Source organism: Humulus lupulus, chromosome 6 (assembly GCF_963169125.1).
Source record: "Humulus lupulus chromosome 6, drHumLupu1.1, whole genome shotgun sequence".
Taxonomy (NCBI): Eukaryota; Viridiplantae; Streptophyta; class Magnoliopsida; order Rosales; family Cannabaceae; genus Humulus; species Humulus lupulus.
The window spans coordinates 216,791,259-216,806,764 of NC_084798.1; the positions used below are offsets into that span (position 1 = coordinate 216,791,259).

A 15,506-nucleotide genomic window follows, 5' to 3' on the forward strand; every position below is an offset into this window, starting at 1 on the left:
GAAAGAAAGAAGAAGAAGAAGAAGAAGAAGAAAAAGAAGAAAGAAAGAAAGAAGAAGAAGAAAAGCCAGTTTGTCGTTGTCATCGTCGTCGTAGTCGGAGGCAGCGGCAGAGGTAGCATCGCCGGAAGAAATCTGAGATGGACACTGAATTGGGGAGGAGAAAGAAAGAAATGAGAAGAGAGAGATCATGAGGAGAGAAGAGAAAATAAGAGAATTAAGTTTATGGTAATTTATTTACCATATTTTAAACATTTATTTCCAAAACTTACCATATTTTGTACAATTATTTTTTTTCCCATAAATTTAGAAACTATATATATTTTTCTCATATTTATGTAAACTTCTCTTTTCAATTAACATTATTTTAGAAAAAGATTCTCAAAAATGGTTTTGAACCTAGGAAATATGAGTGAACAATACTTTAATATGAGATTGTGTGGTAATAACCTTAATATATATTTCAACAATATATACCTTTAAGAGTGGAATCAATTTGGTTAAGGAATTATTTGATTCAATTACTCAACTCAATTATACTTGTATAAAGATTGTTAATAATACATATAAAGAAAGGAAAAATTGCAAGTTTCTTTTCTAAATTAATATACTTGTCTAGTTTTTATTTTTTAACCTTGCAAAAAACACACATTTTACTCTTGTGTGAAAATGATATTTTTTGTAAAGGGTAATTTTACAATACAAAAAGGTATAAAAGGTAAAAGTAAACAAGTACAATAATTGGAAAGAATTTTGCAATTTCTCCTAAAGAAAAATATCTCTCCAAATATCCTACTTAATTTAATGCAAACTAGTTATATTTCAACTATAAAAACGACTAACAACAAACAGCATTTAAAACCCCCCAACCAACATGATACAAAGATATTTTTATGCAGAATTAAATTACACATTTAAACCCTATAAATATATTTGCATTATTTCTTCCTTATCCTAAAATATCCATTATTTCTTCTTCTTCTTTAGAAAAATGCCACTTATAAAGTGGTTTGTGAATTATGCATGGGAAATTTGATAAATCATGCTTAAATTAGCGTAATAATTAAAATTTGAACCAAAGTTAACCACCATATGATATCAATGCTCATCTTTCATTTAATACCAAAAATACCCCTCTCATAACACCTTTCCTCTCTATTCTCCCTCTTCCTCTCTACCTCTCTTCACCATACATTCTCTCTCACTCTCTCTTCACCATACGTTTTACACACAAGATTTTTATACGAAAATCTTGCAAGAAAGATACACATTCGGACATTGTGGATTGTTTGAGGAGAAACACCAAGCTTTGTGTTATTTTTGCTCATAGTGAAGAGATTAAATGGGTAAGTGATTTTCTTTGATTCTTGTTGTTGTTGGTTGCTTTTATGATTCATAATGCTGTTTAGATGTTGGATCTATAGTTTGTTGGTATTTTTTGCTGTTTTTTTGGGTGAAAATCGTGTTATGTGAAAATCTACGTTTTCTTGGGTTCCCTGAGTTTTTTCTAAATGCCCGATAGTGTCCGATAGAGGCCCGATACAGGCACGATAGTTGTTGAGTTTCAAGGTTAGGGATGAAGGTCCGATGGCAACCCGATGGTTGCCCGATAGTTTGGTTACCCGATGGTTATAAAGGTGCGATGGCTACCCGATGGTTGCCCGATTATTATTTTAAATCTATACACCCTTTTAAGTACGATAATGGATCGATAGTAGTCCGATATATGCCCGATTGTTATTATTAAGTTACTGCGGACCTAATAGTACGATGGTACACGATGTTACCCAATACTTGCCCGATATTAGTGTTTTAAGTGATCAAAAACATAAATAAAACTTTGCCCGATACCGCCCGATATGGGCCGATACTGGTACGATGCCAAAACATTTGAACTAAATTTCGACATTTTGTTGCCATTTACTGAAAAAAAAAATTTCTTTGTACATGATAGGGTCAACTTTGTTCGCGTACTTAATGTATAATGTTGTTTGGGAGCGTGAAGGTAGAGATTGAGTTTTTAATGGAGCCGAAAATTTAACGTTCGAGTTGGAGAAGGACATAACTTACTCACAACTTGTTGAACTTTTGTACTCAGAGCTGGAGGTTCACAAAGTGCAGTATGACCTGAAATTATAAGTGAATTATAAGTACATGAAAGGGTTAATGTATCGGCCTGAACTTATAAGGAATGACAAGGGTGTAAGCTTATATTTGTCAATGCTTTTGAAGAAGCCAGATGAATTTGTTCCCCTTTTTGTGACTTTGGTGGAGAAGAATATCATTGTTGATCGTAATCCTCCACCAAGTACTATTGAGGATACTCGTAGTGAGGTTGGGACTTATGTTCCAGAAACAAATCTGGAGGTGCTAGTAGCCACTGCTGTACCTGAATAGAACCCTTTCATACCGACAGTTGATCATGTAGCACAAATGCCATTTCATGATGATTTTCCTGATTGTCCTGACCATGAAAATGATTTTGAGGGCAATGACGATTTTCTTGATTATCCCGAACCTGATGTTGATTTTGATTGCAATGAAGATGTAAGAGACAACCAAGAAACAGAGGTCCGTTCTCAAGCTTTGAGCCTGAGTCCACTGTCGTACCAAATATCGAGGCAAACAACATGTAGAAGTAGACCCCGTAGAGAAGATCGCCAAACACCTGGTACTAGTAGTAGTCGTCCAGACGAAACAAATGATGCTAGATAATTTAGTGATCCACTCTCTTCTTCGACATATTATAGTAAATTCAAAGCTCAGATGTTTACAAGAGAAGACATTAAGGATAATAGTCACTATATATCTATGGGTGGCACATCGGGCGGGGAGATTCATTTAGGAAAGTTTTTCAGAGACAAGGAACATTTAAAGAAGGTTGCTGGCTTGTTTGCAATGAAGAAGGGATTCGACTTTATAGTTAAGAAGTCTGGTACTGATGTTTGGTACATTACATGCAAGGATCCTGATTGTGGGTGGAGGTTAAGAGGGAAGAAGAAGCAACTTTCTAACATGTTCGAGGTGACAGCATTTGAAAATGTACACACATGTTCCCTCGATGTTCGAAAAAAAGATAACCGTCAAGCATCACCTTTGGTAGTTGCCGAACTGATTAAGGATAAATTCTCAGTTAACGGTTCAGATTATTTAGCCTCCAAAATAAGAGAAGATATGAAGAATTATTTCGGGATCGAAATGAGTTATGAGAAGACTTGGAGATGCAGAGAGAAAGCACTCCACATAGTTAGGGGTACGCCTGAAGCTTCATATTCGAAGTTACCTGGGTACTTGCACATGCTGCAGTTGAACAATCCCGATTCCATTACTGATTTCAAGGTAGACGAGGGTCGCTTCAAGTATTGCTTTTTTTCTCTGGGTGCTTGTAGGCGGGGATTCAAGTTTTGTCGACCTGTTATATGTATTGATGGGTCCTTCTTGAAAACTAGGTATGGTGGCCAAATCTTGTGTGCCGTGGCATTGGATTCAGACAGCCACATATTTTCGATTGCTTTCGCAATAGTTGACAGTGAGAACCACGACTCTTGGACCTATTTCATGAGGAAGTTGAAACAAGCGATTGGTGATGTTGAGAACTTAGCATTCGTATCGGATAGGCATCAAAGCATTGTTCATGCTTTGGAACTTGTCTTCCCTGATGCACCCCATGGCGCATGCTACCACCACATCATTATGAACGTAGCTAGCAAGTTCAAGACTGATTGCTTCACGGATCATATTTACAGTTGTGCATACTCGTATAAGAAGACAGATTTTGAAAGAGAATTTGAGAAGATAAAAGAAATGGATGTTCGAGTTGCACTATATCTTGAGGGCATTGGATTTGAAAGATGGGTTCGTGCGTACTTTCCAGGGGACCGTTACAATGTAATGACAAGTAATTGGGCTGAAAGTTTCAACAGCAAAACTAAGGACGCAAGAGCCTTCCCGATCACTGCTTTTGTTGAATTCATCAGGTTTACTATTCAAACATGGTTTGCTACTCGAAAGGAAAACGCTGAAAAGTGTAGCACGACTCTATCACCAGTTATGGAGGGGGACTTGTCATGTCAATTTGAGAAATCTCGGTTCTTAAGCGTCGACAGAGCTGGACCTTATACATTTAATGTCCACCCCGGAGGAATAGTTCAGAGCGGTGGTATAGTTGATTTGGAGGCACGAACATGCAGTTGCGGCTTATTCCAAATCATGAAGATTCCTTGTCCACATGCATGTGCTGCTGCTCAAGAACGAAATATTAGCATGTACGCATTGTGCTCTGAATATTACACAAGAGAGAATTGGAAGAGCACATATGAGGGGACAATTATGCCAGTTGGTGTTGAGGATGATTGGGAATTTCCTGAAGACATTAAGAACATCCAAGTTGGAGTACCGATTGAGAAGAAACCTGTAGGCCGACCAAAGAAGCAAAAGGTCGGACGAATTAGGAAAAATCGATATCCTTCAAATGGAGACAAAGTTGTGATACAACGATGTTGTAGCAAGTGTGGTGGTAAAGGGCACAACAAAGAGTCTAGCAAGTACCGAGGTTAAATTGTTTTGTTTGTATTCTAGTTGACTTATTATGTTTTATTTCTGCTTGAACTAGTAATATTTGTTATGTGCTGGATTTTGCAGGTTTTTTTCTATTTTTTTCTCCATTATGAAACTCTTAAATATTGAAATAATCCAGTGTTGGTTCGATAGTGCACGATGCCGGTACGACAATGCACGATATTGTTTGTTGTATGATTATTTAAATGTATCTTACAATATGGTACGACGTTGCTCGATGTAGTACGATAGTTAATGTATGACATTAGGGTACGATAATGTACGATATTGGTCCGATAATGGTACGATGGTATGGTTTCAGTACAGTTTCGTGAAATTTGTGAGGCATGTGAGGGTACGATAGAGTACGACAGTGATCGACGATAGTACGATGCAAAGATTAAGCACATTAAAATGTAGTAATTACAAAAAGAGCAATCAAAAAAATTATACAATACAAAAAAATTAAGACCATTCAACATAAGTTTTGGTAGAATAAGTCTACACACCACCTTTGCCAAAAAAGTTTCATATTATTGTCAGTTACATTATCAAATGGTAGTTGTAGAAGCTACCCAATGCAATTGGTCTTTCAAGAAGAGGGCAAAATAAATGAACTCCTTGTTCTGCCAACTCGGTAGGAACTGGACTGCATCACCCCTAACCAGGTCCAATATACTGTCATCCCAACTAAATCTAGAGTAGTCAGAACCTGGAAAAGCGTCCCACCGAGCCTTCAATGATTCGGGAAAAATTGTAGGCATAACAACACATTTCTGAGGGTACACGTTAGGATAAAATTCTAGACGCCTCCTCATGAGATGGAATGCTGCATCTAAATGCTACATTAAAGGAAAATTAAGTAAGTAACCACATTATCGTACCAAAATAAATAAACAAAAAATTATCAGACATGAATATAATACCTATCGTACCCCAATCGTACCATAATCGTACCCCAATCGTACATGAATATAGTAACAAAATAACAACAATAAAACATTCTATCGTACCCATATCGTGCTAATGTCGTACCATCATCGTACATTTATGGCAAAAACTAGTATTATACAACATCGTACCCACTAGCGTCCCACTGTCGTACCATCATCGTACATTATCGCACGACCATCGTACCTATATCGTCCCACTACAAATTCTAAAATCACGATGGTAATAGTAACTACTTAACGAATTATATCGTACCCCTATCGTGCTAATGTCGTACCACAATCGTACCATTGGCATATAAACAGTTTATAATTTGACACTTATAATTATCGTACTACCATCGTACACCAATCGTACCTATATCGCACCACTACATATAGAAACATTTAAATAAATTTTCAACATTATTTAATTATGAAGTTATAGAAAACTTACAGAGTCAGAAAGCCATGTCCTCGGAGTATGTAGTTTCAGGAACCAAGCAGCATCGTGTGTCCCTGAGAAGCATTCCCTCGGATATTTATTCCCAATGGTGCCAAGCAACCACTTGTGAAAGGTCATAAGTAATTTACCATCAATAACCCTCAATGGATCCACATTCACTTCTGTCTTCGATTTCTTATTCCTTTTCCTCATTGCAGTGTACTCATCGAACCACCTAGGCCTCTTTCTTTCTCTCCTCTTCTCCGGTGCTGGTGGAGCTATGTTTAAGAATTGTACTTCAGAATCTTCAGTATCTCCGATTATAGTAATTTGCATATCCTCTGGTGTGCGAAAAATGTGATCATCTACATCATCAGGTCTGTAATCGTTAGGGAGAATGTCTTCATCTACAGGAGACTGAGGGCCTTCTTCAGTGGACTGAGGGTGTGGATCTGGAACTGGCCTACTAAGATCTTCCATCATTGTCATCAGCTTCTGCAATTGACCCAAGATCTCGGACTGACCTTTAATAACGGCACTTTGTTGCCCTTCAACCTTTTCCAACCTGGCCAAAATCATAGAGTAGCCTGGTTGCTCAGCTTGGGAGGAGGTGCTGACATGAGGTGTTGATGGGGGAACCTCAGGTGCCTCAGGTTGAGCTGGTGGAACCTCCTTAAAAATATTTGCTGCTTCTGCTTGCTCAGCTAACTTTTCAGCAAGCTTTTCAGCTTGGCTCTGTAAGGCTTCCTGTGTAGGCTGTCCATCGGGACCCACCTCTAGTTCCTCTAACCCCATGTCCACATACAATGGGGCTTCATTGTCTGTAAGGGTCCTCACATACTGTTCTTCAGCAGGTCGGGCACACAGGTAGGGGTATACTGTCAACTGCCACAAAAAACAATGCATATTTAGATTGGAAAGCAAAACAATATAAAAAATAAGTAATTGTCATCGGTGAAAAATGGTACACTATCGTACCCCAATCGTACAATATCGTACACATATCATGCAATTATCGTACCCATATCGTACCCATAACATAACAATATCGTACCCGTAAGTGAGAATTACTTGCTAACTATCGTACCATCATCGTACAACATCGTACCAACATCATACCTCTACAACTACATCAATAAATAATGCATATCGTACCCCCATCGGACCATCATCGTACCAAATCGTACCCCTTAGCCAGTTTTCAACCAGTTGGCAAAAAACCCCATAATCGTACTCAAATCGTACCCTATCGTATTCCTATCGTGCAGTACCCATAAAATTGCATATCTAGAAAAAAATATAGAACATTCAAAAGTAAAGTAAAAGCTCACATTTTTGGCAAACAACTTAATAAGTTGCTCTTTGTGTATCTCTACTTTCTCCTTGCTCTGCCAGTTGATCATTCTTGGAATGCCTTGGCCCAATCTCACAGCATAATTCTGGCCCAACTCAATGATGGACTCAAAAGCCCAATACTGCAATGCTGCAGCATACCCATAAATAGAGTACTTGGCCTCCTTCTGAGTCTTTCCTTTCTCAATCTTCTTCTGTAAATGCTTCTTCATTTCAACAAAGTCTTTTTGACAAGTTTGTAACAACTTCTGGTATGATATCTTCCCCCACGGGTACTGGAAAAAGAAGTCAACGTCGTCTACCATCTTCAGCATGTCAGTCCAAACCATTAACTTCTCCTCATGACCTTTCAAAACACCCTCAACTAATAAGCACAAACCCATCTTGTACACATCATCAACTATTTGACAACTCTCAAAAGTTCTGCGCAGTTGCCCTATGCTCACTGGGGAATGACCATTGAAGTACTCAAGAATTAACCGATCCGAAGTGGTCTTCGCTTTAATCTCAGCTTCAGACGGTCCGGCCTCAAAATTTAAACCAGTAACTAAAGCGAACTCCAATTGGCTAAATCTACATCTTTTTTTCCCAATGTAAAACTCGACTTCGTCAGTCTTCTCCCCTCTGAATTTGTTCAACAACAGCTGATGGACTAAGGCACCAGAAAAATTTAATGGTTCCGCCATGAAGAACTGTTTGAAAGGGGATTCCTTCACCCTATCCAATAAACCACACTGTATAAATTTTGCTTTAATCTTTGGAAAGTACCAACTGCCGCGCCAAGTGATACGTCCCATAAAATGTTCCTCTACTGGAACTATCAGTTGTGGAGGTCTTAAGTTCTGCATAAAACAAATAAATACCCAATTAAATAGAATAACAAAAAAAAACATCAAATTTTATATTCTGCAATATACTATCGAGCAACTATCGGACACTATCGCACCATATCGGACACCAATGAAAAACTGGAACTATAACATTATCGTGCACAATCATACCTCACATCGTACACCATCGGATTATAACAACACAACCATTTGTTCCCACTATCGGGCACACATCGTACCCAACATCGTACCCTATCGTACCTCCATCGTCAACCTCAAGTTATCAGAAAACACAAACCTATCGTACCAACGTCGAACCACTATCGTACCCCTATCGTACACTCATCTTCAACCTGAAGTTATGAGAAACACAAATACTATCGTACCCCTATCGACCCACTATTGTACCATATCGTACCTCTAAAAACCCAGAAATTTTTTTCAAAATTTTACGGTTTATCAGATTTCACACAGTCAGATTTCACACAGTCAAATTCAACAATACATACTATAACATTTTCCAATGGAAAAGAAATTGAAAAAAACACATACCCTAGACATTTTTGCGTAATGGGGTGTGGGTTTTTCTTCTCCGGTGAGGCTTGGTTTTTCTTCTTCTCCGGTGGGGGTTGGGGCTTGGTTTTTCTTCGTCTCCGGTGGGGGTTTTTCCGACAGTCGGGTGAGGGAGAGAGAATCGTCGGGTGAGGGTGGGTGACGGAGAGAGAGGCGTCGGGTGAGAGTAGTTATGTTGCTCGATGGTTTTGTGGGAGTGAAGAGTTTTGGGAGGGAACGGGAAATGGGCAGGGGAAAAGCCGAAAGGTACGGTTTTTTTTTAAGTTTTTTATCACTATCGTGTACCATCGTACTATCGGGCAAGCATCGGGCACTTATCGGGTACCATCGTGTACAATCGTACTAATAGGTACGCATTAACTTTATAACAACTATCGGGTATATATCGAACTACTATCGATCCATTATCGTACTTAAAAAGGGTGTGTAGATTGAAAATAATAATCGGGCAACCATCGGGTAGCCATCGAACCTTAATGACCATCGAGTAACCAAAAATATCGGGCAAGCATCGGGTGGCCATCGGACATCATCCCTAACCTTGAAACTCAACAACTATCGTTCCTGTATCGGGCCTCTATCGGACACTATCGGGCATTTAGAAAAAAACTCAAGGAACCCAAAAAAACGCAGATTTTCACAGACCACGATTTTCACCCAAAAAACAGCAAAAAATACCAACAAACTACAGATCCAACATCTAAACAGCATTCTAAATCATAAAAACAACCAACAACAACAAGAATCAAAGAAAATCACTTACCCATGTGTATCTTTCTTGCAAGATTTTAGAGAGGAAAGGTATGAGATTTTGTTATGAAAGGGGTATTTTTGGTATTAAATGAAAGATGAGCATTTGTATCATATGGTGGTTAACTTTGGTTCAAATTTTAATTATTAAGCTAATATAAGCATGATTTATCAAATTTCCCTTATGCATTTACACAAGTAATGGGAGAGAAGAAGAGGAAGAGAGAAGAAGTGATATCAAATAAAAAAGAAAAAATACCCAAATGGGTTCCAATTGCCTCTTCACTATCCAAATTACAATAAAGAAGATTATGAGAAAATGGAAGAATGGAGATTGGATTTGCTCTTCAAAGACTATGGTCTCACTCTCAAAGGCTCTCTTCATCACAAGAGAAACTTTGCCATGGGAGCTTTCTTATGGCCACACCAATTTTAATTGAGTTTTGTCATTTCCAAAGATAAAAGAAAAAAAGAAAATTGAGCATGTATTATTTTTATTTATTTATGTAAATTATTCTAAATTATATTATAAATATGTGATTTCATTTAATAATGACCAAAAGTTGATGTAGAAAAGTGTTTAACTTATCCATAGCCACATATACAATAATTTAATTATTCTTTGCTTGCTTTGTATTGTATTATATAGATTTAATACAAGTTAGCTTTAATTGTTATTTATTTACTTTTTTTTTGTCAAAAAAAAGTTAGCTTTAATTTTTTATTAATTAAGTTAACAAATATTTGATTTTGATACCGTGTACAAAGTTTAATGACAACAATAATAGTAACTTGATTGGAAATTTAGATAATACCACTTTGATGATATTATTATTATTATTTTGTGTGTGTGTTTTTATTTTATATTATAAAAAAGAGTTAAAAAGGAATATTATTTCTTTTTTTTTTGGCAAAAATAGGAAAAATAAAATGTTGAAGCTTTTTTATGGTTAGTTGTTGATCAGAGAAACAAAGTTTAGGATGTGCCCACATAAAAGTATATATTAAAAGAAATGTTTGAATTTTGAGGGTATCTGGTAAAGAATATTATAAAGTAAAATAGGAATAAAAATAATAAAGTAAAAAGACAAAGGAAAATCAAAATACTAAAATGACAAACAATCTCTAGAACCATCCATAAAAATAATAAAAAGAGTTACTGGGCAATGGGAGTCTTGTTGCAAATGATGATTAAACTTGAAAGGTTTTATTATAATAAGTAAACTATAAAACATTATCATAAAAAAGACATATTGGATTTAAAGTTGATTCTATGTACATTTTGATTTTGCCATGTGTCATCGTATTATGAAAACAATTAAAGTGATAGCACAACTATTTTACTTGTCCATAATTTAGCCCTAGAATTTGATATTTTTACGAATTATAGAAATCAATAGACAATTGAACCTTCCACATTATCCATTTCAAAAAAAAAAAAAAAATACAATAAATCATAAAAATAACTAAAATTTAAAATAAACAAATTACCGAATGTACATGGATCACAGAATAGTAGAGGTTGAATTTTAATATATTAGGTAAAATGTATATTTGTTTAGTTTTATTTAAACAAAATTATTAAATATATTTATTAAGTTTTATGATTGTCATATAAATTTTAAATAAATAAATAATATTATATATAAAATAATGATATACATATATTAAAAGAAAAATTAAACCTAAACATTGGTTATGGTTTTTTTTTAAAAATAAATATATGATAACATTATAAATCATAAATTGCATTACTTAATGTATAAAATATTCATGAAATTATTCAAATCACACATTTATAATCGGAGAATAAACTTGTTTATTCTTGATAAAAGATAAATATTATTATAATTTCTTATGTAATTACACAATCATACTATTTGTACACATACGACACACACATATATATATAATATATTTATAATATTTGTTGTTATTTAATATGAATGCATATATTTAGTTAAGTTACATTAAGTAATTAAAAAAACATATTTTATTTATAAGTATAAATAATAAAATTTTTAATAAAAATTAAGATTATATATTATTATAATAATGATATTTTATAATATTTGAATTTATATTAATATAATTAATAAATATATATTTTTAATAACTTTTAAATGTATATTCTGTAAAATATTTTTAATATTCGGTTAAAGTTAACAAAAAAATAACTTAAAACCAAAAATAAAAATAAATTATTAAAACAAAAAATTTATGTTATCTACACACTTTTTATATAGAAGAGATGTAACAAAACGCAGATCCACATGATGTCTAAAGTGGGCAGTTGCTCACACTGAATTTAAAAAAAAAAAAAATAATATTTATATAATTTAGTCCTTTTTGTGTAAATTTTGACATTTATGCCCTCTAAATTTTACAATTCAGTTATTTTTATGTAAATTTTGACATTTTTGTCTTCTAAATTTTACAATTTACTACTTTTTATATATTTTAATATTTTTGCCGCTTATAAACATTTCTTAAAATTTTCGCTCAGTGTGAACATAATTTTTGGTTCGCCACTCAATGTAACATAACCAATTACAAAACATTGGATATTAATTCAAATTGTACAAAATATAAGGATAAATCTAAATGGCTTTACAAAGCTTATTCCATCCTTTTTTTTTTAAAAAAAACACAAACTCAAAAGCATTGTGATTATTAAAAAAAAAAATCCTCAAATCATTGTGGATAATTTTTATTCCAAACTAGCTAAACTAAAAAATAAAACATAAAAATGATTGACTCTTGCAATACTCAACAAGTGGATTAGCATAAGAGTATGAAGATGAAGGAGTTGTGTTACATGCTTGAGACTCTTGAACAATAGATCACAACGAATTGAGCTTATCTGACCAAATCCATGAAAGTTAGCATCAAAATTTTCATAGCATGGAGCAAGACGGCCTATTTTTGTTCGGCAATCCTCAGAAGGCGGTGGCGATGATGGCGGCAATGGTGGGAATGGCGGCAACGGCAGGTGAGAGCAGAATTGGAAGGCTTAAGCAAACCAGCCGGAAGGTACAATGGTGTCACAATTGGAGGAGGTAATGTCATCTATGGCTTTACAACAAGAGGAGCTTATTGGTACCTTTAAGAACATCATGTTCATGATCTCTAGGGCACATGGTTGGTAACGGGTGATGTCAATCATGTTACAACTCTTAATGCCCTCTAATGAGGCCATGGCCAAAAAGAACAGTAAAGTGATTTAGAAGGAGAATAATGTGCATTGTAAGAAGCATGATGTTTTATCTCAAAACTAATTAGTGATGAGTGGAGTAACTAATGCTCTTATATATTGTTGAATGTACCCACACACTATTCACGTGGGATATTTTTCTCTAATAGTGCTAAGTGTGTTTGTGAAACTCTTTTCATCTTTTAAAGATTGGTTTATGAAACTGTGATACTTTGGTTTGGCTAACAATGATTTATATAGAAAGAGTCGTTTTGAGATTTGAAAAGGCTTGAATTTGATGAAAATTTTGAAAAATAAATTGTGTAACATCTTTTCTATAACCCTCCGTGAATGTAATATGTTTCATGCTTTGTGTCCGTTGAGGAAAATGAGTTATTAGAAATGAAGTGGTTTTTGCATTTTTTTATGAGATTTTATACACGTTTTTTCAAGTACAGTAAAACATTTATATAATATTAGATTTGTGACCAAACTAATTTTATTCTAATTGAGAGGTTATAATTGAATAGTTGTATTGGTACAAAAAATTTTTAAATACCCATAAGTATCAACTTTAACAACAATAACAATAACACTCCCTAATAACTATTACATATTTAAAAGTAACTTAAGTAATTTAAATGTAGAATAAATCCTTAATTTTCTCATTTGTGTACAAATAAATGACATAATTTATATTTGTTTGACTATATATATAATTATTACTATATAGAGGTATACTTTCTTAATGCGGGACTTAAAAAACGTATATAGGTTATTCTTATTTATAACTGGACCAAATTGAGACCAATTTTTTTTATAATAAAATAAATATTATTATATAGAAGTTTTACTGTAGCATACATATAGAGGTAGACCATCTCCTTATAAAAAAATTGAAATTTATAATAATTAATAAATCATGGATTAATACCTTTTTGGACCTTGTGTTTTGTCCTATTACCTGTTTAGATCCTGTGTTTTGACAAATTACTTTTTGAACCCTATGTTTTGCAAAATGGTTAAAATAGAACATTAAACTCAATTTTGATGAAGAAAAAATTGAATATAACAACACAGTTTTTAAGCAGAATGATTTTATTTTTGTTCTGAATTGTTAGTTTAGTAAATTATTTGTGATTTTAGTTGAGAAAACATTGACCAAAATCGGGTTTAGGGTTCTATTTTTAACCATTTTACAAAATATAGGGTCCAAACATGTAATTGGATAAAACACAATATCCAAAAAAGTATTAATTTGACTTATATTATATTTTAAGATAAATTTAACACAATTTTTAGTATGCGTCAAATTTGGTACACTATTTAGAACATTATTATTATTAGAGTAGCATTTTTTTTTTAAATGTGCAAAAATATTTAATGCACTACTTTTTTTCCCAAAACCATATAATGCCTATGACTAAATTTAAAATTATTTTCCCTATGGGGCTATTAAGTAGTCAATTTTATGGTTTGGATTTTTCCACATGGAATGGTTAATATAAATTAGTCGGCTACCTCTGTATAACCACAACCAATTATATGATAACACAAGAAACCATTACTAAGTCCAACACCATTGTATGCCTACTATGTATAAATAATTTAACTTGTGGGGAAATATATAGTGTTTGACAAAAATACATGGTTTTGCATAAATTTTTATTTAGTTCAATGGAAAAGTCTTTACTTTATGAAACAATAATATTAAAGACACATGCTTTTATACACAAAATCTACACTTACACATATGGCATACTTTCAACCATCCATAAAAATTGTATGATATATAGGGTTTATACATTTTTAGACCCTGAGTTTTGTTTCATTATCTGTTTGGACTTTGCGTTTTGACAAATTATTTTTTTGATCTTGTGTTTTTTAAAATAGTTCAAATAGACCCCTAAACCCGATTTTGATAAAAGTTTTTTGAACTAAAATCACAAATAATTCATCAACTAACAACTCAGAACAAAAATACAGTTATTCTACCTAAGAATTGTGTTGTTATACTCAATTTTTTGTTCATCAAAATCAGGTTTAGATGTCTATTTAAACTATTTTAGAAAACACAGGATCCAAAAAATAATTTGTTAAAACACAAGGTCCAATCAAATAATGATGCAAAACATTATTCTCAAAAGGTATAAACCCTAATATATATGAAGGAGGCAGCAAAATTTTATAAAAGGGACAAAATAATGAATAAAAGATTTAATGGGGGCAAAAATAAAGATTTTATTGAAAATTATTTATTTTTATAGGAGCTAAAATACAAATAACAAAAACTTTACTTGTAAAGATATGTATTTTTTAAAGGGGTCACAGCTCAACACTTAAAAAGAACATAAATCCCAATTATGAGATCTTAAGGCCAAATTATGGAAGATATGTATATGTATAGTGAAACTATACTATAAAGTCTATTATTATTGGTCAATTATGGGACTCTTCTTTACTACCCTTTAAAGTCCCTCTTCTTTTTAAGCAATGTTTTAAGAAAATGCCACGTGTCAATACATCCAAAGCAAAGGGTAGAACAATATCCTCAAATTGATAACACACATTAAAATAACTATTACCTAATAAGTTGACAGCTACAAAGTATAACATAGTCAATAAGGCAATGCCTTACTACTTCTCTTAAAATGGGCAAACTTGACTTTATCACAAAGAATCTTAAAGCCCACTACGTGTATCAATGGAACACCATTTAAGTTAAGCTACTCTTTTCTCTTTATTTTTTTATTAATATTTACGTATATTATTGGATGTTGGTCAAGGATAGTTTGGTAAAAACAACCAAACCCAACACACTTCATTATCTTTCAATTTGGAGTACTATATATATAGGTGAAGCTCTTCATATAGTTTAA

General features: G+C 33.5%; 1 protein-coding gene across 1 annotated transcript; it reads left to right on the forward strand.

Moving 5' to 3' along the window:
* The first annotated feature begins 4,206 nt into the window (after nucleotides 1-4,206).
* Nucleotides 4,207-4,554, forward strand: LOC133786061 (uncharacterized). The gene has a single exon (XM_062225276.1). The coding sequence runs from the start codon at nucleotides 4,207-4,209 to the stop codon at nucleotides 4,552-4,554; it is 348 nt and encodes a 115-aa protein (XP_062081260.1).
* Nucleotides 4,555-15,506: the final 10,952 nt, after the last annotated feature.